General features: G+C 38.9%; 1 protein-coding gene across 4 annotated transcripts in view; it reads right to left on the reverse strand.

Annotated features, from left to right (window-relative positions):
- SLCO5A1 (solute carrier organic anion transporter family member 5A1) overlaps positions 1–24,570 on the reverse strand; it is a 163,980-nt gene that overhangs the window by 56,600 nt on the left and 82,810 nt on the right. For 3 of the 4 annotated variants that reach the window (XM_033202417.1, XM_033202418.1, XM_033202420.1), the window contains one exon: positions 15,033–15,197. The exons of the other annotated variant lie outside the window; for it this stretch is intronic. In XM_033202417.1, the coding sequence (XP_033058308.1) occupies positions 15,033–15,197 (165 nt within the window). The remainder of the gene's footprint in view (positions 1–15,032; positions 15,198–24,570) is intronic. 4 annotated transcript variants of the gene reach the window in all.

Here is a 24,570-nt window from a genome sequence, read left to right on the forward strand (position 1 = left end):
AGCCTCCTGAGTAGCTGGGACCACAGGCACAAACCCCCATGCCCAGCTAATTCTTTTTTATTTTTTGTAGAGATGAGGTCTCACTACGTTGCCCAGGCTCAAACTCCTGGGCTCAAGCTATCATCCAGTCTTGGCCTCCCAAAGTGCTAGGGTTACAAACATGAGCCACCATGCCCACCCCAAGTTAACATCTTTCTCAAAATCAAAATTCACTTATCCTTTTTTATCGTCAAAGAAAAAAATTTGAGGTGAGAGGAAAAAATTCGAGGTGAGAGGAAAAGGTTCATACTTCACAAACATGACCAGGTTTATTAACTAATAGAAAAGGAAGCTAAGAAGAGTTGTAAAATCTCTTTCCTTGAAGTTTTTTCCCTAAGAAATAGGATAGGCGCTCATTTGTTTAACAACAATTTTAGTATGCTTTTTTTTTTTTTTTTTTTTTTTGGAACACTGAGTTTTAATCTGTCACCCAGGATTGGGTGCAATGGTGCAATCTCGGCTCACCGCAACCTCTGCCTCCTGGGTTCAAGTGATTCTGCTGTCTCAGAATCCTGAGTAGCTGAGGCTACAGGTGTGTACCACCATATCCAGCTAATTTTTTGTATTTTTAGTAGAGATGAGGTTTCCCCATGTTGGCCAGGCTGGTCTTGAACTCTTGATCTCAGGTGATCTGCCCGCCTCAGCCTTCCAAAGTGCTGGCATTACAGGCATGAGCCACCATGCCCGGCCCAGTATGCTTTTTAGAAACAGCAGTATATGCTAATTGACTAAAGGAATACTGCAATATATAAGCATTCAATTTTTGCATTTAATATATAAATACCTATACAATTTTTTACATTTTCAAAAGGATTTGGTATTTATACAGTACCTATTTCAAACAAATTTAAGGAAGATATTGCTAAATAATGTCTTCTGAACTACTGAATATCACTGAATAATACTGAATAATAATATCACTGAGCTACTCTATATAAAATGAGCATACACAAATTGTCCCTTGCATAGGTAATAAGAGAAGTGTGCACCTATGTTTCTAAATATCCACTTTAATCAAAAATCCAACATAAATTATATTCATCTTTATTGCAAATAGAGATAGGAGAAGAATTTCAGTATAATGACCCGAAAAAAATTAACTATTAGCCTGAAATCTAATCAGTCTAACAGTAACATATCCAAATAAACCCAAGTTCTCCCTTCTGGACAATGGAAAGATGCCACACCAGGAAGCTGAGCCTGGCAGCAAAGCTAATTTGCTGAGGTCCGTTGTGAGATGGTTCAGCAAAAGGACATTACTTCAACTTCTAATAATGTCTAAGCACATGTTTCATTCTTTAGAAAAAAGAGTAAGGTATTTCCTGCCTGTGTGGTAATAACTATCCTGGCCGTATTTAAGGGCCAGGATATTCATTATCTCAGGATGTGATCTTTATGAGTAAACAGAAAGCATCTCTGGGGAAATAAGAGGTGGCAGCATGAGCTGGGAGTCAAAACAGTTTGTCACTACCCGCAGTGTGCCACTACCTGTGAGGCCATGGATGCTTGAATTCGCGCCTGTGTCTTTATTAATTATCTACCCTGTCTCTTACTTTTCCACTTCCCTCACCTTTTTCAATAATAATCCTGGTTCTCCTGTCCTTTATGTGGAGGATGGTTTATTTGATGAATAGGGAGAAAAGCCAGGGTCATTCTCATTAATGATTAATATTTGTGTTGTTCTTTATACTTAAGTAATTTTTAATTTTTAAAAATTCAAAAGCCCTCTAAAATGGATACAATTATAGCATTTCACAGCCAGTAAAACTGAGGCCAAATTAGTTAACTCACTCAAGGCTACACAGCTGGTAAGGGGGCAGAAGCAGATCTTGAACCAAGAACTCCCGATGCCAAAACCCACAACCTTTTCCCTACAGCATATCGGTCCAGTACAGAGCAGGTAGGGATTACTCTCTTTAGCAGGGTATGGGCCTGCTAACATGCCCAGCAAGAAGTTCCTGGGGGCCGGGCACGGTGGCTCAAGCCTGTAATCCCAGCACTTTGGGAGGCCGAGACGGGCGGATCACGAGGTCAGAAGATCAAGACCATCCTGGCTAACACGGTGAAACCCCATCTCTACTAAAAAATACAAAAATCTAGCCGGGAGAGATGGCGGGCGCCTGTAGTGCCAGCTACTCGACAGGCTGAGGCAGGAGAATGACGTAAACCCGGGAGGCGGAGCTTGCAGTGAGCTGAGATCCAGCCACTGCACTCCGGCCTGGGCGACAGAGTGAGACTCCCTCTCCAAAAAATAAAATTAAAAAAAAAGAAGTTCCTGGGTTCTTTTTTTTTTTTTTTTTTTTTTTTGAGATGGAGTCTCGCTTTGTCGCCCAGGCTGGAGTTCAGTGGCACCATCTCGGCTCACTGCAAGCTCCGCCTCCTGGGTTCACACCATTCTCCTGCCTCAGCCTCCCGAGTAGCTGGGACTACAGGCAGGCACCACCACGCCCGGCTAATTTTTTGTATTTTTAGTAGAGACGGGGTTTCAGTGTGTTAGCCAGGATGGTCTCGATCTCCTGACCTCGTGATTCGCCCGCCTCGGCCTCCCAACGTGCTGGGATTACAGGCGTGAGCCATCGCGCCCTGCCCTGGGTTCTTAAAAGCAGAAATTTAACCATCGAGCTACCTTATTTCGTAAAGTACCCCCAGAAAGGCAAAAAGTGAAGCAATTCAACCTCAGTTCCATCTCATGTACCAAGGGAGAAAAAGAATGAAGATGTATGTATGCGTGTATATATGTATGTATGCGTGTATATATGTATGTATGTATATACAAAAGAAATTTTAACTTCCAGGAAAAGGTATAGATCCAAAGTAAAGTGGTAAGATAGTGATTAAATTGAATGCCTAGAAAAAGAAGCCACTCAAAAAAATCAGAGGATTTTGTAAGTCGTGGGGGATGGTGGGATGTTTGTTAGTTGCCCTTTAGTGAAATGTTGTCTAATTCAAGTCCGCATTGCAGAGATGCAGACCCTAAGGGTCAGGAAGATGAAAGTTTTCATTCATTCCTTCATCAGATCTATTGGGCATATCTTTGCTGATTGAACAAAGGATAAGATGCACTCAGTAGCAGAAACACTCCTACGTCTGCTCCTGACACTTCGGTGTTTCCTCTGGGTTTTCAGTCATTTTGAATAGCTCTCTAATCTTTCTCAACAGGACTTTTATTCACAAATAAATCTTGCTCTGTGAACAACATATAATATTTTGTATGATTCAGGCTCTCAAGGGGCTCTGGGCTATTCAGAACACCGTGGGGCTGTGACCATAGATGTGGTAATGTGGAGAGCACCGAGATGAATGTCTTCAGAGCCCAGAATATATCCTCATAAGTAGGTCATGTTTGTCTTTGTTTTTCAGTGTGAGCGTGCACACATGTGCTTGGGAAACAAATCCCAGCTATACGGACTGTGCTATTAATCATCAAAGATGAGTGAAGCAAAAAACATTTTAGTTAATTGAGAGATTTAGTCAACAGACATTTTCCTGCACTGTGCCCAAATATATAAAATTTAAAACACTTAAAATTTCTTTTCTCCCACTAAGAGTTGTGAAAAGTAGCCATTTATATTGGAAAAATAAATGTAGAGTAAATAAATCAGAGATATAAACATTTGACTCTGACTCTACACTGATTCAGCTGATACATGTTTAAAGCAATTGTATTTTTATCATTGATATTACATCTCCTAGCTTCCTTCAGTTCAGATGAGATTATCCCACAGCCTTTCACTTCAGTATCAAGTCTCTTGCTTTCTCTTTCATTTTCCCACCTCCCATTTTTTTCTTTTCTCTCTTTTTTTTTTTTTTGTGGGGATGGAGTCTCACTGTGTTGCCCAGGCTGGAGGCGCAGTGGTGTGATCTCAGCTCACTGCATCCTCTGCCTTTTGGGTACAAGCGATCCTCCCACTTCAGTCTCCTGAGTAGCTGGGATTACAGGTGTGTGCCACCACACCCAGCTAACTTTTGTATTTTTAGTAGAGAATTGGGTTTTGTCATGTTGGGCAGGCTGATCTCAAACTCCTGACCACAAGTGATCTGCCCGCCTTGGCCTCTCAAAGTGCTGGGATTACAGGCATGAGCAACCATGCCCAGCCTCTACCTCCTATTAGCCACACTTTTTTTTCTTCCTCTTAAAATTCATTCCCTCCAGATTATCTTTCTTATGAATGTTTTCCACATTCCTAAGTCCTGCATTTACTCTTCTGCCTTAGATTCCTCTTCCTGGAAGATCATATAAAGTGAGCAGTACATTTATTTCTAATAGCTACTTTCCAGGCACTGTGTGAAGCCCACAACATACATTCTCTAATTTAATCCTCAGAGCCTTTGCTACCCATAGAGGATGATAAGTTCATCCAAGGTCACAGGCAGCCTACAAGTTTCACTAGACTGGGAGGCCTTGAAGGTGGGACCCCTCTGTGTTCTCATATGGCTTCCCTGTGCATAGTGCCAGGCCCATAGCAAAAGCTTTATAAATAGTTGTGCATGGATGGGTGGGTGGGTGAGTGGATAGATGGATGAATGGGTGAAGGGATAGCCGGATGAAAAAACAGAGTAAGAATTTCAACAAGATCTATCTGTCTCCTGAACTGACTCTCTTAACTTGTATGCTGTATGTCTTGCCTAATATGTGAAATTTGGAGAAGAAAAAATTGGCACAACAAAAATTCCAAATTGTAAGCAGCTTCTCTGAGGACCAGTTCAATCTGTATACTATGGACCTATAATGGATTGCGAGGTGTGTTTCTTGCAAAAATTGATCTGCGTGCCTCATTTTCATCAACTCTTCACTGGAGAGAGAAGGACTCCCTCCCACTGCAGTATTGTGGTGAAGACTGCAAAGCATGCACAGAAGGTGCCTCGCTAACACCATGCCCGGCTCGGAGCGGAGGCCTAATAAAGCTCACCTGCTTTTACCATCATAGCACAGGCTCCACTGAAGGAAAGACGCCAATTTGCTTTGGATTCCCAAAAGCTGTATAGGCTTTTTAAAGTATTTTCACAAAGATTAATTCTTTGGATCTTTATAAGAATCTGAAGGTAAATGGTAAATCTCGGGCAGGAAAGAGCGTGGGAAGGATGAGGCCTGAGTATTATGTGACAAAAACTTTCACAGCCTCTCAGTCTCCTTTCCCTTTCTGGAATCAGCTTCTCTGCCAGTGCAAAGACAAACTATATGCTGGGCAATCAGATAGTTTAAAAGGAACAGGTATAATGTATTAGACAAATGGGTTATTTGGTATGAAGTGACTTATGCCTATCACTATCATGTTATAGCAGAAGAATGGAAACAACGAAACGCCAATCATTAGGGGACTGAATAGACTTCACACAACAGAGTAGTGTGCAGCTATCCAGAAATGAGCAAGGTCTCTAGACTGTAGGGTACAGAACAGGGCATATGGCATGCCAACCTATGGAAAGAAAGGTGAAAAACACCAGTGTAAAATACTGACTATATATTATATATATTGCATATGTAATAGATGTATTTACTTATGTATTCAAAAAGAAATTTAAAAAGGATAAACTAATGTTTTAAATGGCTTCCTATAGAGGGAGGAAGAGAATTGGAAGAAACTGGAACGGAAGTAATTTGTTTATAGTTTTGACCTTCAAACCAAATAAATGTTTTATATAATTTTAAATACAAATTTAACTTTAAAATCAAACAAAAGCAACTCCAAAATTAAAAACTCAAAACAAATTAAAACAAATAAACATCACAACATATCAGACATAACCAAACAGAGAAGAATTACTTCAAGTAACTTCAGAACAGTATTTTGCACATCCATAGTAAGAAATTGCCTTTGAATAAAATAAACTGCAAAAGTCTAAAGCTGTATTTAGTATTTTACAGTTAACCTCTGTGCTACATGTCTTACGGTTTACAGTTGGTAATAATACTGAGAATTGATTTGAAATTATTATACATACATACAAACACACATACACTTGAATAAAATAATCATGTTAAAGTCATTAGAAAAAAGATTTTATCATTAAACAAAAGGGATTAAAATATAAAATCAAAAAGTAATAACTTGTAATATTAACCTTTGAAGTGCAAATATCTGTATAATCTCATGACTTTTCTTAATTAGAAAAAGCCCAGAAACAATGACGATCTTGTAGCAATGAGCACCCCGAGTATCCAGATGATGGTGTCCAAGTACCATTTTCCTGTCAAAGAAACCAAGATTCCTTGCAGATACACGACTGATCCGAGGTCTACGGCAGGAAATGTGGAAGGTAAGTAAGTCACCTTTTGTCATGACAGAAGCCACAAAGACTACTGAGGTAGAGCCAAAGGATACAGGTGCTGACTTTAAGGGGCTCCCAGTGGTCAAAGATTGGGCAACTGGAGCATCAGAAAGAATGATGACTGCCATGGAGTAAAGCACATCAAACAGCTAAAAATAAGTAAATAATACTTTAACAAATTTTGGCCACTGTATAAATTTGCTAGAATATAAATTTTTACTCTGAAAACTAGTAGATAAAGAGAAAGAATCACATAAGAAATTACGATCATTGGGGGAACTGGCCAAACAAGAAGCTGGTCACTTGGTGAACTGATTTGGAACAATTCAAAGAGAGAAGGAGCGTGTGTGTGTGTGAGAGAGAGATTCCTAATATGCTGCAAGCATGGACATCCCTCCCTAACACCTTCTTACTGTCTCCTGACCCAGAAAGTTTCCGCTACTTTACTCCTATGATTAAGATGAAAATAGTCACTTCTTACCATTTTATATGACTGTATTACCTCTCTTAGCAGGTGGGATTTAACAAAAAGCCTTCAAATTACCACTGTAAAGTAGACCAATACAATATATTTTAAAATCAGAAAACCTAACAAGATTTCCTAAAGGAAATTTAAATTTAGCACAGTTTCATATCAGAAAAAGAGAAGTTGATTTTTCTTGATATTTTACAGTCTCCCTGGGGAATGACCACTCACATTTTACAAATGAGAAACTGAGATTCTGAGTGGGAAAGCAACTTGGCTAAAAGCATACATCTAGTTAAGTCACAGATCTGGGATTCAGAGAGGTCTGTGTACTACATCAGGCTGCCCACAGCAAAACGAAACAGATAATATTGATTCTGGACATGGCCAGAGTTTGTGGGGATGCAACATTACTACAAATACCAGAGTGATTAATTGGTTAATAACTAGTCCCTTTTAAGACAACAAGGTAACTCCATAGGGAAAGTAAGAATAAATGCTTACTTGGTACACATGGCTTTGGAAAAATTATTTAATCTAAGATTTTAGGGAAGGAAGAAGTTATAGAGCTCTTTTCAGTTCAAGTTATTGTTTTCTAGACTAGAAAACAGATCTGGAGAGAAAAACACCATCCTCCTTATGCACTGCAAAAGCCCTGGGAGTCCCTGTGAGGAGTAACTACACAGGCCTGGAATTAGCCTGAGCTGTCTTGCCTAATCATCAATGTGTATCTTCAGGGCACTGACTCCTAGTCAAGGCACAAAACATGTCCATGAACAGTGTTGCCTTATAACTATGGGTCCAAAGTGGTTGAGGATGGTTTGCACCAGCTTGTCAGCGTTATTTATTGACAAAAATGAGCATGAACTCTGTAATTTCTTCCTTCTCTAAAATCTTAGATGAAACAATTTTTCCAAATATGCTCATTTCATGTTTGTTGTAACCGGTCTCACTAAGACCCCTGGAGAGCTCAGCTGTTGAGGCTGGTTATATAGCAGGAATCTATGGCACCAAGAAAATATTTAAAATATTCAAGTATTTCAAATATTTTAAAACATAAAAAATGTTTAAAAGTATATAAGACTCAGACAAAACACTATTTTGGATTCTATGGTTCCTGGGTCATCCATGCACAAACACATCCGTGGTGCCTGGTATAAGAGAGGAAGTGGATCTTGCCACTCCCTTCTGAGGGGGACAAGTGGATTCTGCCTCTTGTTATGAGATGGCCTGTGGCTGCAAAGTATTAGGTTGGTGCAAAAGTAATTGCAATTTTTTATTTTTTATTTTTAGAGATGGAGTCTCACACTATCACCCAGGCTGGAGTGCAGTGGCACGATCTCGGCTCACCGCAACCTCTGCCTCCCAGGTTCAAGCGATTCTCGTGCCTCTCAGCCTCCTGAGTAGTGGGGATTACAGGCATGTGTCACCACACCTGGCTAACTTTTGTATTTTTTGTAGAGATGGGGTTTCGCCGTGTTGGCCAGGGTGGTCTCGAACTCCTGACCTCAAGTGATCCAGCCACCTCGGCCACCCAAAGTGCTGGGATTACAAGCATGAGCTACCGCACCCAGCCAGTAATTGCAGTTTTTGTCATTACTTTCAAAAGCAAAAACCGCAATTACTTTTGCACCAACCTAATACATCTTTACTTTAACGCTGATGCCGTGTAGTATCCTTTCCTGCAAGAAATGCCAATGTGTTTCTTGTCATTTTGGGTCCTCTGAGTCGTAAAGACATTATTAAAGAGGAACTGAACAGTGTTTAACTGCCATCATTAGAGCACTGGCTAAAAACCTACCACATGGTAAACACTCAAACATTCCTTAAATTAGTTGACTGACAAATAAAGAGAAGCTGAGTATTCTGACTTTTTGTCCACTATAAGCTCTTATAAAAGTTCTCATTAGCACTGAACAAATGTAATTCAGCATGATGTTAATACATACCTCTCTGCCCAAAAGACAAAGAGCCTATAATTGTCACTTTTTGTTCCTAATAGCTTCTATTCATCTCAATAATAATTAAAATGATATAAGTGGGAAGACTTTAGCAGCTGCTACAAAACGTTGGCTTGCAAGTACCTTTCTCCTCTCTCAGAGCCACCATGCTTGAGTGGTGTCAGCACACGTCTCAGGGCCACGTGTCATCACCTGACCTTGGAAATGGATGGTGATAGTGGACATCTACACCTAAAATACTTTATTTATATTTAAACGCTTAGTCTCAACATTAAAAAGAAAATCTGTGTACATGTTTACAAAACTAGTGCAAAAATGGATTTTAAAAACTGCTCATAAAATTATATAAAAGCTGTTGATGCCCTTAGAAGAATGAAACAAATCAAAGCCCATTCATATGCCTCTTGCATCTAAAGATGAAGTGATTCCCAAAGGCTGCAATTTAAGTTCCGTGGCACTGCTGTAAATCACTTCAACCAAATCCCAATTCAGTGGCTGAAGATGGATGGCAAATATTTGGTTATTTAGACAACAATAAAAATTACAGTAATCTTTTAAATTATACTCCAACCTAATTCTTTTACCACAGAAATAAGTATCTCAATCATTCTACAGTGAAAAACAAAATGGAATTTTAAGCTCCTTTCCCTGTAAAGACAAACCAATAGCTCTAACCCTTTATAATTCTACACATCAAAGGGCAAGAGCCCAAGCAAAGGCAAAGCTGAAAGATCACAGTGCTCTGAAAACAGACATTGTGGGCCATGGCTGAGTGGATGGAAGTGGAATCCTAAAACCTTTCGAATATTGTCTTTTTGGAAATAGTGAAAAGACTAAATCGAAATGATGACAACAGCAGACACGTATTATAATATTTCAGTAAAAATCACATAGCAAGGCCGAGTACAGTGGCTCATGCCTGTAATCTCAGCAATTTGGGAAGCTGAGGCAGGCAGACTACGAGGTCAAGAGATTCACACCATCCTGGCCAACAAGGTGAAATCCCATCTCTACTAAAAATACAAAAATTAGCTAGGTGTGGTGGCGCATGCCTGTAGTCCCAGCTACTTGGGAGGCTGAGGGAGGAGAATCACTTGAACCCAAGAGGCGGAGGTTGCAGTGAGCCAGGATTGCACCATGGCACTCCAGCCTGGTGACAGAGTGAGACTCCATCTAAAAAAACAAAAAAATCACATAGCAATATGTATGTACTCCAAGGAGTATAAGACTCTAGCATCCGGTTCTAACACTTACTATTTGCCTTTAAGCAAGTTACTTAAACCCCTCCGGGCATTTTTTTTCTCATCTGGAAAACTGGCATAATTAATAATATCTACTTCATAGGCATTAGTTAAATGGATTAAATGATGTTACCCATATAAAATTGCTTAGGTAGAGCCTTGAACTTAGTAAACACTCAGTACATGTCAGCAGTGTTTTTATTTTCATCATTATTATTACAGAGATTTTATTCTCAGACCTATTCAAAGTGCACAACTTCAGATGTAAGGTGCTATCATCATAAATAGTATTTTTTTTTACTGTGATATGATCAGGTTGTATTTTTCCATTTGTATTGTTGTACCTATTTGAAGTTAAGTAAACTTCAAAACAAATCGCTATTCACTACTTCATTTGATCCTCACAACAATGCTGACATAGAGAGAGATGGGGAGAGACTATCCTCAAGTTACAGATAAACTCCAGTTTCTGCTGAAATTTAGGGAGGAAAGTGACTTGACCAAAGTCATGCAACTAGTTACTGGCAGTGAATGGATTCCAAGGGCACCCTATATAACTGCTCCTTCAGGGTTGATATGGTTTGACCCTGTGTCCCCACTCAAATCTCATCTCAAATTGTAATCCCCATAATCCCCATGTATCAAGGGAGGTGCCAGGTGGGAGGTGATGGTATCATGGGGGTGGTTTCCCCCCATGCTATTCTCATGTTGGTGAGAGTTCTCACGAGATGTGATAGTTTTATAAGGCAGTTTCTCCTGCTCTTGCTCACTCTCACCTGCCACTATGTAAGACGTGCCTCTTATCCTTTCGCTGTGACTGTAAGTTTCCCGAGGCTTCCCCAGCCATGTGGAACTATGAGTCAATTAAACCACTGTTCTTTATAAATTACCCAGTCTTGGATACGTCTTTATAGCAGTGTGAGAACAAACTAATATAAGTGGTCTTCCCATCATTTCAGGCTTCTCCAAAATACCAACTTCATAATATTTAGCTAGTTTCAAGAGATAAACATGACCCCAAGTGGGTCAGCAGAAACACCATGAGCAAGGAGAATGCACTGTGACACAAACCCACTGTTTAGTGGAAACACACTATACCAGAGGAGTGAAGTGGGGTTGACTGTGGTATTGCGATGATGCCCTCGTCAGACATTGGTGTCACCACCTCCCGCCAGGCACAAGCATCCTCAAGTGATTATGGCATGAGAGAAGGGGAGATGAAGGTCTGTGAGCAGACTTCCCACCCTGCACCTGGCTTGCCTTTGGAGCTCTATTTCTGACCTAGGGATAAACGCTCCCCTCCACCCTCCTCTGCCACTAGAGGAAGCTTTATCCTCCCCTGCTGCTTTGCCTTGGCTCAAGCTGGTCCTCCACAGGAAATAAACACCTTTTCTCCAAACTCCAAATGGGCAGATTCTACTTTCCCTTAAAAACCTAGTTAAAAGCCATTGTCCATGAAATGCAACTCAAACACACTATCTCATCAGCCAAAATAATCTCTGTGATCCAAATTTTCTGTTAATTTATTCAGACAGCTTTTTCTAATGTATTTCATAAGTTTTCTCTCTCCTCTTAGATGTGTAAGCAACTTAAGGCCCTGGTGTGAGTCTTTAGATTTCCCCAGCCACACACCAGGCACAGCACTGTGCATAGAGCTGGCATTCAATGGCAATGTGAACGAGCCAGCAATAGAAGGCCAGTCCTTCCATAGGTGTTTGGTGCTTCCTCTCCATCCATAACACAACGCAAACAATTTGCAATGAAGGTCAGGGTATTTACCTAAATAATTTTTTAAGTGAAAAGAGAATTTTAACTCAAAAACTTTGTCCGATGATAAATTCTTTTTCAGATATATTTCTTAATTCCCCATGTCAGTCTACACGCATTAAAAAAAGGGATTCACAGAACAAAAGAGCTCAAATTTTAAAATTTCTTTAAAAAATGAAATCTATGCCCAGAGAGTAAGAATGAATAAACTGATAACAATTCAAAAAACCAAGAGGAGTTTTAACAAATTTACAAGAAGACAACAAACAACCCCATTGAAAAGTGGGCAAAGGACATGAACAGACACTTCTCAAAAGAAGATATACATGCAGCCAAGAAACATGAAAAAAGCTCAAAATGACTGATTATTAGAGAAACGCAAATCAAAATCACAGTGAGATGCCATCTCATGCCAGTCAGGATGGCAATTATTAAAAAGTCAAGAAACAGCAGATGCTGCCAAGGCTGTAGAGAAATAGGAATGCTTTTACACTGTTGGTGCAACTGTAAATTAGTTCAGCCATTGTGGAAGACAGTGTGGCGATTCCTCAAAGACTTAGAACTAAAAACACCATTTGGCCCAGCAATCCCATTACTGGGTATATACCCAAAGGAATATAAATAATTATATCATAAAGATATATGCACACGTATGTTCATTGCAGCACTATTTACAATAGCAAAGACAAGGAATCAACTTAAACGCCCATCCATGACAGACTGGACAAAGAAAATGTGGTGCACATATACCATGGAATTCTATGCAGTCATACAATGGAACAAGATCATGTCCTGTGCAGCGACATGGATGGAACTTGAAGCCATTATCCTCAGCAAACTAACACAGGAACAGAAAACCAAACACCACATGTTCTCACTTATAAGTAGGAGCTGAATGATGAGAACACATAGATAGAGGGAGGGGAACAGCACACACTGGGGTCTATTGTAGGATTGAGGGGAGAAGGAGAGCGTCAGGGAAAATAGCTAATGCATGCTGGGCTTAATACCTAGATGATGGGTTAATAGGTGCAGCAAACCACCATGGCACACATTTACCTATGTAACAAACCTGCATGTCCTGCACATGTACCCCAGAACTTAAAATTTATGAAAAGAAGAAGAAAAAAACCAAGACGAGTTTTAAAAAGAATTATCTCTGTTTAATCTTACTGCAATTTAACATGCCCCCTCTACTCTTAATCAAACTTAATATCGCTTGACTATTATTATTTGTTGCCTGTCTATGAAGAAAAAAAATATGCGACCTGGAAATAAAAAGCTTTTTATCAGAACAAGTAGAATAGCAAACATTGTATAAACTGCATTGACTATGATCAAAATAAACAAACAAACAAAAGTTGCTGATGACAAAATCAGAATGGAAATGGCATTTTTGAGATATTGCTTCCTTAATTCTGACGTTGGACCATGGGATGAACACTGTGAGTTAGCCTTATTCAATCCTGCACTTCCCTGGCCAAGTGGGATCCATTTAGTGGCCACTGCCTCAACCATACCACTGTGGAAGTCTGCAGCCGACACCCCAGCTCCAGCTGAACCCTTTATTCTGTTTTTCCACAAGTTGTCTGTCTAGCCTTGGCCTCCACCAGTAACTAAGAGATGGCTTTAGCCAGTATGCATTCAAGGTGCATTAGTGCCTGCCCAGCTCAGCACTGCACTACTCTCCCACTAACTCTGGGGGTGAAAATGGTGCATCTGCAGAGAAATGGGATAATCTAGGCAGCTCTGCTCCCTAGTCTGTCTGGAACCGGGGCACACAGTATGGCTTCCCTATGTGCCCTATGTGTATCCTGGGGACCTGTGTTTATGAAAAAGATGCCTCTAAAAAAAATCGGGTTTCATGGTCAAATGACTTTGGAAAAGGCTGTAGTCTGAGTCGTCTTCTGGGAGTTTCACAATGCATATTAAAGGAAATGAAAGGGCCTGCAGTAAAGAATCCTATGATATTTTGTTGAACTCAGCAAGTTCCAAATTTATTTTATTATGAACTGTCTTCCCAGTAACACCTTTGAATATGGAAACTTAGTTTGGGAAATGCTGGAGACTACAATTAACAGCTGTGTGGCGTTGAATCCGACTACAAGACAACTTTTGCTTTCCCTGTCCAAATATCATTGCTCAACAAAGGGTTAGTGGAAGAATTAAACTACAAATGGAAGGTTTAGATTTTCTCACAACCAAACTATAAAATAATCTGGAAATTTTACCTTAACATAGGAAAACATGTATTTTTGCAACCAAGATCGAGAAAAGCATATTTTAAGTCACAATTACAATAGTCCACAGCAGTATGTTCTTTATAAAAACATGTGCTATCCTAGAGCCACAACCCAATGTTGTATATCTTTATATATATAAGATGAAGCAGAGCACAAAGTGATTACCCAAATATTTCAAATCAATTTCTACAGTGATGCCTGTTCATTTTCAGATAATTCAAGTTTACTGGATTTGAATGTGGAATTGGAGAACTAATTCTCATAGGAGCGTAAGTGACCTGAAAAGTTATCATAATTCTACACTATTTAAATATACTTCAAATGTTGAAATACACCTTATTAAATAAATTATGACTTTAGGAAGATATGGTCAATCAGCCATCTTTGATACCACTAAGAAAATATCTAGAATATTACATGATATAATATACTGAAAATTTCTCCAATATCTGAGAATTAATGTTTCCACATTTCTAAGCATCCAATTTATTATGAAAGAAGATTTGAACACTAAGTACTATGGGTATATGCATCAAAGTCTCCTAAAAATCAGTTTGCCCAGACATCAAATATCTAAAATAAAATTCATACATTTCCTTTTTAACTTCACACATCTCCAGTAATTCAAATAAAATCTGTTCACATTTCTGAAGGGGAAATCCTGCTACCATGAAACAGATCTATATTTCAGGTTATCAATTTTTTTAACACTTTAAGACCCATGCCAACCCATAAAAAGATCTATTTAGATTTAAATTTGAATGTCATTGCCTATTTCATTTCTTTAAACTGAGAACCATGTAAATATAAATATGCAAAATTCTCTCCCTTCCCAAAACACAGTTGCGAAATGTGTCACATGGTAATACAATCTGAATCAAAGAGAACACTTTCCAGGATTTCCTCCTCCTAAAATCTGGGGGGAAAGGTAGCTGTTAATGAACTAGTTTAACACTTCGATGTTAGATTGAACTTTCTCTTCACCCATTCCATTTCATGGTCAAAATGATCATGTTTTCAAGCAGCCCTAGCGGCAGTGCCTTACCAGTGTAGATGCTGGCATTGGAGGCTGGGATACCAAACTGTGACTCGATGAACTTGGGAATGAAGGTAATGAAAGCAGTTACAATGGCACTCTCAGCTGTGTATGACAAACTCACAAAAAGGAATGTCATGTTGCTTAAGATCCTGACAGCTGCTCTTGGTAGGTCTACAAAATGACAAAAATGACAAATGAATGTTATAAACAATGGATGGAAAACAAAATAAAACTGAATTGTTTTTGAAATGAACTGGAAATAGCCATTCAGCAACATTTGCCACCAAAGAATAAAAAAATAGAAAGATCTGATGATGATTAGAAACCATCCTCTCTAAATAGATTTTGTTTTGTTTGGTGTTTTTCTTTCAACCAGGATATGGAAATTAAGTAAAGTACCTAAAAACATACCCATACAACTGATAGTTCCTATTTCAAAAACTGTTAGAATTATTTGCATTTCTTCATTGATTAAAACAATGTTATTTATTGTTAAGACCTCAAAGTCCACTAGACATGTAAAGTGCTTGCAATGCAGCCTTCAATTACAATTTCCACTTTTCACAACTAACATTATGATGTAGCTATTCCGCTTCTGTGGGCATCTATATGATGTTGTATTTCTGATTGTCAAGCCTTATTATGAAACAGGAAATAGTCACAGTTTGAAAAGCTAAAAGAATGAGGCCATGAGGTCAGACACTCTGAGGTACTGGAATTAGGGAACAAAGATCTCCAAAGGGAAAGGAGAGCCGAAAGGTGGGGGCTTAGCATCTGCTGAGCTGCCTCCAAGAAAGGAAAGCCTCACCCTTGAGTCTAGGCATTTATTTCACAGAACCTGCCATCTATATTTTTCAAGATATATGTGCAAGTATTTTCACTGGAGCATAGTTTATAATACTAAAAATATAGGGGGGGGGATCTACATTTCCATCGATGGGAAATGTTTAAATAAAAGATGGCACAGCCATATAATGGAAAACCAGACAGTAGTTAAAAATGAAATAGAGCTGTATGTACTGGCATGAAAGAACTCCAAGAAATATTTGTATTAATTTGTAAAGCAAGCTGCAAAAATGGATGTACATATATGTGTGTAATTCTATTTAATTAAAAATCAAACAAATCAAAACAATGTATTTTATATGATCAAATACATACTTTTCAATCATACTCATCCTACAGCCTGTTGTAAACACTGTAAATTAAAATGTCATATCCAAGATTTAGAACTTAGAAAGTTAAGATTACCTATCAACAGTTAAAGATTCAAATTAAGTTCAGCAGTATATTAAAAGCCAATGTGTTGATTCTAAAACATCTGGGAAAAATATATAACACCAGATTATTAAGGGTTTATGTTCTCTGAATGGGACTAAGATTGGGAAATAGGAAACAAAGGAGATTATTGTGTATATACTTTTGTATTTTTACAACGCTAGAATGTGAATTAATGTACATTTATGTAATCTTTACGTATCTTCATAGAAAAGGTAAGCTGCATTATTTTTGGCAATATAGTCATCTCAGAACAGTTATCTCTTTCAACATAATGAGTCATTTCATTAAAATTAGCCAAGAACTTTTATTAAAGCTATAATTCATAGCTTCCTATTCATCAGAATTTGAAACGTAGAAAGTTAAGACTGCTCACTATCATCATTTTAAAATTTAGACTAAATTTAATGTTCTATATTTTAATTTAATTTTTAAAGTTTAAATTAACAATTAAAAAAAATTAAGATGCATGCTTCATTTTTTCACATGGATAAACACACCAGAGAAAAAACATAATCAAACTGCTTCATAAAGTCATCCTACAGCCGCTTGTAAACACTGTAAATTGAAACGTCATATCCAAAATTTAGAACTTAGAAAGTTAAGATTACCTATCAACATTTAAAGATTCAAATTAACTTTAGCAGTATATTAAAAGCCAATGTGTTGATTCTAAAAATCTGGGAAAAATATAAAATAAATTTTTAAAATAAGAAACTAATATACTATCACATGACTATTTTAAGAAATACTAGTTATATCAAACGGGTTTTTCTTCTGTAGCCATTTGGCTTGATAAAATAGCCTTCTAATTTCAAGCGTAAGTAAAAACATGCATGATGGTTCTCTCTTCTTTTATTAAAAACATCTGCTCTTATCTAAGAAGAATTAGCAGAAGTTCAGACCTTCAACGACTCTAAGTTCCTCTCTTCTTTCTTCTACCTTTCTCAATCTCCTTTACTGGGGCTGAGCTTTCAGCCTACAGCCCTCCAGGAGTTGAGGTGGGAGCACAGCATCCACGGTTGTACCTTTAGTTGGTGGGACTGGTTGATTTTTTTACATCGAAGGAGACTTAGCAAGTTATAAATACATTGAAAATAATGGAAATCAGTTTTCTAACTGCCAAAGAAGAGAGTTACAAATATGGAAAGGGGGATCATTCTACATCAGATTGGAAGGAGGTACTGGTATGAATTCACGGTTCAGATAGGCAGATAGATAAATAGATTAGATGAACATAGACACATGGATGATAGACCGTGTGTGTGTTTGTATGTGGGTATAAATATAGGTCCTTCTCTGTCTGCTCACAAGGCTTAGAAGTAATGACACCCTGGTAGGAATGCATCCACCTGGCACCCAATTCTTGGTTTCTAAAAACCATCTTCTACTAAAAGGAACCACAGCTCCCTGGAAAAATGTCTAACTTTACAACTGGAGCAGAGATAATACAAGATAAGCCTAGAAAATCTTGTTGAACAAGAAAGCAAAAATGTGCTCATAGAATGGTGAGGACATGTCAGAAGGACACAGAAGACAGCTTGAAGGATTCTCAATGGCCCAATCTGGGACAATTTGACCTCTGTAGATGCCAAACCAGTAAGCAAAAGTCTAACAGGAATGAAATATATTCGGTGTTTATTATTCACAGATTCCATATTTGCAAAGACACCTACTTGCTAAAATTTATTTGTAACACCAAAAATTAACACTCGCAGCACTTTCACAGTCACGTGCAGACCAGAGAAAAATTTGAGTCCTCCAATGCACACATTCCCAGCTGAGGTGGAACAAGGTGACACTCTGCTTTCTTATTTCTGCTGTCATATTGTAAACTCATGTCCTTTCCATAATACATTGTCTCACATGTTTTGCATTTTTGTACCATTTGTTGGTGATCTCATTGCTTAAAATCCCCTGTGCTGCAGTGCTGTCTAGGGTTCCTAAAGTGCAAAAGACCATGATGCGCCTTACGGAGAAAATACTTATGTTAGATAAGCTTCCTTCAGGCATGAGTTACAGTGCAATTGACAATAAGTTCAGTGATAATGAATCAACCCTATATATTAAATAAGGAGTCTTTAAACAGAAAGATACATGAAGCAAGGTCGTGTATCGACTGATTGGTTGAGGATTATGTTGTAATAGGAACCCAACCCAGTACCTCCCATAAGAGCGAAGTTCAGTCCAGGCTAATCCAGTGTTCACAGTGGCTTTATAGCACATAGCTGCCACAAATAATGGGTGTCAACTGGATTTACATAGCCTCAAAATATTTCCCCACAAAGTACTTTTTAATTACTCATTGATCAATAATTACATTATACTTATTAACTTTAGAATGAAGGAACCTGGTAAGTACTATCTTATCCCAGTGATAAAAGTTAGCCTAACCGGTGATAGAGCAAACTAACACTATGTGTCTCTGCTCCTATGTACTGAGCATAGCATCATTTCAGTGGTGTAACACGCATGAATCAGGAAATATCACCAAATCCAAATTGAAGGATATTTAAAGTTAATGGATATACAAAGTGACTTGCTTGTACCTTTTTTAAAAGGTCAAGGTCATGAGAAACAAAAAAGGTTGAGTGACTGATTCAGGTTGAAGGAGACTAAAGGGCACAAAAACTAAACGCATGTGATCCTGGATTGAATCTTGGACATGATGGACATTATTGGGATAATCAGCAAAATCTGACTGGGGCCTGTGGTTTAGATGGTAGCACCAGGTCCACGTGAATTTCCTGATTCTTTTTTTTTTTTTTTTTTGAGACAGAGTCTCGCTCTGTGGCCCAGGCTGAAGTGCAGTGGCTGGATCTCAGCTCACTGCAAGATCCGCCTCCAGGGTTTACGCCATTCTCCTGCCTCAGCCTCCCAAGTAGCTGGGACTACAGGCGCCCGCCACCTCGCCCGGCTAGTTTTTTGTATTTTTTAGTAGAGACGGGGTTTCACCGTGGTTGCCAGGATGGTCTCGATCTCCTGACCTCGTGATCCGCCCGTCTCGGCCTCCCAAAGTGCTGGGATTACAGGCTTGAGCCACCGCGCCCGGCCTAATTTCCTGATTCTTATGGCTGCCCTGTGGTTACATAGGAGAGTGTTCTTGTACTTGGGAAACATACACTGAAGTATTAGGGACAGTAGAGTACCATACCCTCAATTTCTCAGAAATGTTAACAATTGGGGAATCAAGATGTAGGGTACACTGGTGCCCTGTGCTATTTCTATAGCTTTCATGTAAATTCAAAATTGTTTCAAAAACATAAAATTTAGAAGACTAAGTTAGCAAAATGTTATTAAACCTTCCTAAATTTGCAACCAAATACTTAATTTTTATGCAACAGAATGTATTTTAGATCAGTTTCTTGGTGTCATTTATAACTGTGTTATTGTAAAACCAAAGATGCAGTAAAAAGCATGATGAAGGAGAGATGATGAAATAATGATAGTGATTATCATTTTTTGATCATTTAATGCTAGGAAATCTTATAAATTCAAGCTGGCACTAAAACCAGGAAATACCTTAAGCGGTAGTAAAGTAGGAATAAAATTCAACACAAAGCACCAAAATTCAAGAGGTGGTCTATACTCTGAAATCACTTTGAAAAGAAGTGTTAATAGCATTGGCAGATCATTTGCTCCTTCCAGGTGCATAGTGATGACAGTGTAGGCAGCCCCATCATCCCATGCACACGGACCTGGTGTTAAATTGCACTCCAATCACAACAGAGCTGTGCTGCAATAAATCTGGTGCACCCAGTGGCCTCCAAAGCCTTTGGTCAAAATTCAGAAAATCTGAGATGGGTGGTGTGAGTGGATTCTTTTTTTTTTTTTTTTTTTTGAGTTGGAGTCTCGCTCTGTTGCCCAGGCTGGAGTGCAGTGGCATGATCTCAGCTGACTGCAACCTCTTCCCCCAGGGTTCAAGCGATTCTCCTGCCTCAGCCTCCCGAGTAGCTGGGATTACAGGCAAGTGCCTCCACACCAGGCTAATGTTTTGTGTTTTTAGTAGAGACGGAGTTTCACCATGTTAGCCAGGATGGTGTTGATCTCCTGACCTCGTGATCTGCCCTCCTTGGCCTCCCAAAGTGCTGGGATTACAGGTGTGAGCCACCATGCCTGGCCGTGACCGGATTCTTATGGAAGTTGATAAGGGATGGTGTTTAGGAGCGACTGGATCAGTATCAGTGAGGGCAGAGGCCGTAATTTATTCTCCAAACCCCATTGATCACAGCATGATATAAGGCAGAAGGTATTGATATGTTTCTAATTTTTTGACCATTAGCCAAACATGTTCCAACATGTGTGAATATTTTATGCTCATTCATAAAATAAGTCACAATTTAAGTTTGTATTAGATGAAGGTCTTCATTTTTTTTTTGTTTGTTTGTTTGTTTGTTTTAGATAGGGTCTCCCTCTTTTGCCCAGGCCAGGATGCAATGAAGTGATCATAGCTCACTGCAGCCTCAAACTCAGGGTTCAAGCAATCCTCCCGCATCAGCCTCCGGAGTAACTAGTACTATAAAAGGCCTTTATTTGGATGAGCATCAACTTCAGCGAACCTGAAAGGTGCAGTCATCTTTTCAAGCGGGCAGAGAGACGAAATTCCTGGGAGTTTATTTAGTTTGATGAGAAATATATCCCAGGCTACAGACGGCTCTGCAAGTCCCTGTCACACTGGAAGACCCCTCTTCTGTGGCTCCTTATACAGAAGCTGCAAGGTTTTTACCATAGGACCTGATAGCCCCAAATGAGCTGATTGGACCAAGGAAGGAGGCTGGACTCAGAGGTGCTACCTACAGGCAACCCAACAGCCACCAGAGGCCTAAGGCACACTCTGTGAGCAAAGACTGGCCAAAAACCCCTTGACTTTGTTTCCCTTAGAGTGTTTGCATTAAAGACTATAAAGGGATAAGTAGTCAGGGAGTATGAAGACTGAGTGAGGGACAAAAGTAAGGAAAACTGACCCTGGAGCCACAGTGGAGTCTGCAGAGTGACTGTGGGGCTCAATGGCAATGGGCACATCCCTATCAGCCAGGGGCCCAGCCACTGGGGCTTCTGCTCTCCCCTGGAGTCTTGCGCCAGAACCCCAGTATCTCAGGTGGCTTGAACTGGCTTCTGCTCTTTACAACCTGAAAGGATCTGTATCATGTCTTTTTGCTGTTGTGTTAGATTACTGAAACAAACTTTGTTTTAATGACATATTTGAAAAACGTACGCCAACAAAGGGATTGACCAAGCAAAAGAGGAAGACCCAGTTACCATGAACACCACTGAGTGTGCCAGGCCTGTGAGAGCGGGCTGCTGCCTGCCCTTCCACTCTGTAGTCCTATGGCTGCCCTGCCCCAAGCTTCATCCATGGCCTGGTCTACTTCATCTCTGTACTATTTGTGGATTTCCCACCGGTCTCCTTGGCAAATGTCAAACTCATCCATCAAGTTTCATGACTGGCGTCTGCCCCTATTGGAAGCATTTACAGCTTCTCTAGACAGTCTGGGGGCTCCCTCTCTGTGCTCCCATGTACTTGGTCCATAGCTCTAGTCATCAATTCTTAGGTAGCTGCATGTGTTTACCTGTCTGTTCCTTTCAGGAGATTATAAAAGCTCTGACTGCAGGACCTTGGGGTATCTGTACATCTTCAGCTCCCAGCATTCATCTGGCCTATAGGAGGCACTCAAAAAATATACTTAGAATGTATTTATTAATATTCTTTATTATATCACTGGAATAATTTGTACTAAAACAATAGCCATATACTTGTGAGAAAATGAAGTCCATTCCAAAGAGGCATATGGAGCAGGTTAAGAGTTAAGAAAACGTAAGACAAAAGGTGGTTCACAGTGGTGAACTCACTGAAAATAGAAAATTATGCTCCTTTTTAAAGTATGGTTCTTTAATGCTAACAAATCCTTAGTGGTGTCAGATAAGATTATAAACTAAAATGTCCATTAAAGAAAAATTAAAATACTAACAGGAGAAACAGAAAATACTCAATATTGTCCTTTATTCAGCATATCTGAGAAAGAGGTATGCTTAATTTTTCAGATATCTGAGTGATTGCCTCTTTAAGCAACAAAGCTTTAAATATTTTTGCTGTATTAACTGGTAATACTAGAGAATGCATCGCATAATCAGACATTTCCTTCAAGATTCAAAGTCATAATTATAAATACTAATTTCTGTAGGCTAATTAGTTTCACCATATTTTTACCCTTCATTAATATTCTGATTTTTTTCTTCCGGTTGCAAGAAAATTCCATGCCCAGGATGTGTTGCTTGCGTGTTTGTTTTTACCCACTGACATTGTGCATCCACACCGACTTTTCTTTTATGTTCTTCTAAAGAGCCCCTCTAAAAGTAAAATTAGATATTAATTTTGTTCCTTTTACATCTTTTTTTAAAATTTAAACTGGGGGTGGGATAAGGACTAGTGCTTGTTTTATTATTATACAAGATAGGTAAGTTAGTATTACTATGAAACAGTTGACTAAATTTTATTACCTCCAAATGTACATTTCTAGCCAGGTATAAATTATGAGTATTAAATACCAAACAAACATACTGGCCCGTCTTAATGCTTTTCATAATTTTTGACACGGATATATCCAGACATACTAACATTTATCTAAAATTTAGTAGCCCAGGCAGTTTATTTTCCTTATGTTTAAATTCAACTAAAATACATACCCTTTTAAAAAAATTTATTGTGCCAAAATTCACAGAATATAAAATGAACTATTTTAAAGTGAAAATGTTAGTGGAATTTAGTACAGTCACAATGTTGTGCAACCACCACATCTATCTAGTTTCAAAATATAAATACTTTCTTACTATTAAAAAAGTTAAGCATTTTATTTTCAGAAATGGGATTGCACTTCACTTTTATTTTATTCTCTAAATTTTCTGTCATGAACATGTATTACTTTTAGGATCTTGTTTTAAAAGGTGCAATTTTAAAAGGATGCAGAAATGTGTCATCCCTGAAAGTCCTCCCTGACTCAGGCAGCCAACATGGATTCCTTTCTCCTCTTCCTTCCACCACCTTAGAATGTACATACCTCCATTTTAGGACTTAACATATTAATATTGTGTCTACTTTCCTTTCTGCCTCCCTTTGAGGGCAAGGTCTGTAACTTTTCATGTATGAGTCCTGAGTTCTTAGTCCTGTAGTAATTGTCCAATAAACATATTTGTGAGAAAGAAAAACAAAAAAAGAGAAATTTCCTTAGGATAGATATTGCCAGTCATTTATCTCAATAATTAAATTATTGGGTTCCATTTGGAAACCCATCTAGTCCTTTCCTAAAAGTCTTAAATAACACCCATTTCTTATATAAAAGTACATTTTGAGAGAAGAATGATCAAACAGACAGATAAAGGCAGCTTAAAGGGACTCACGTCAAACAAGGCATAAAATTCACATTGGGCACAGAGACCAAGAATGAAGATGACAGCAACCAGAGTGGAAGGTCATTGTTATATAAAAGATGGGGATTTTTATTGATAAATTTTAAAATAATGTGATACTGCTAAAATACAGGGTTATTTGTAAAGAACATGAGCAGTACCAAGGCCTTTGCCTTGAGGGCATAGGCCTCCTCAGCGGGGAGGAGGAAAAGTGGTGTAATAAAGAAAGAGGGAACACCACATGATAATTATGGCTGAAGGAGGCCAGTGAGCGGATACTCCAGCTAGAACACATAAGCTTCTCTGTTAATCATGTTTGTAAATTTATATATTTTATAATGCTTTGACTTCTTAAAAAGCTTGTTGGCCAGGGACAGATTGCCCTCCCAGGACTACAGCCACTTCTTAGAGATAGCACTGGGCTCAGCCACCACTGGGAGCATACCTTTCATAAACAAACCAACCAATCCCAAGGTGGTGGCCCCAACCACCTCCTTATCTAACTCACACACACTTCACCTGTCCTAAATCGCCCAGGTTCAGGTACCAGACAACTGGAGGCCATCCTTGTAGCCCAGAGCCTATGGACATTATTCAAACTAGCCAATCCTAAGCTCTTTCCCAAGGAAATCCCAATAAAGGCTGTGGCCCAGACTCTGGTCTCACTCTGATTCTGCCTCCTGACCAACCTGATGCTCCCCCTGTGGTCCTGCATGGCAGGGCCTGCCCCCTTCTCTTAGGAAGTATAAGTAATTTATTCTACCAGTGGTATTAACCTCATCATGTCATCACTCAGATATCTCTATACATTAAAATCTCATGGGTACAAATTATTGAATAGCCTTTAACATCTCTTGAAACT

Source organism: Trachypithecus francoisi, unplaced genomic scaffold (assembly GCF_009764315.1).
Source record: "Trachypithecus francoisi isolate TF-2019V2 unplaced genomic scaffold, Tfra_2.0 Lachesis_group7, whole genome shotgun sequence".
NCBI lineage: Eukaryota > Metazoa > Chordata > Mammalia > Primates > Cercopithecidae > Trachypithecus > Trachypithecus francoisi.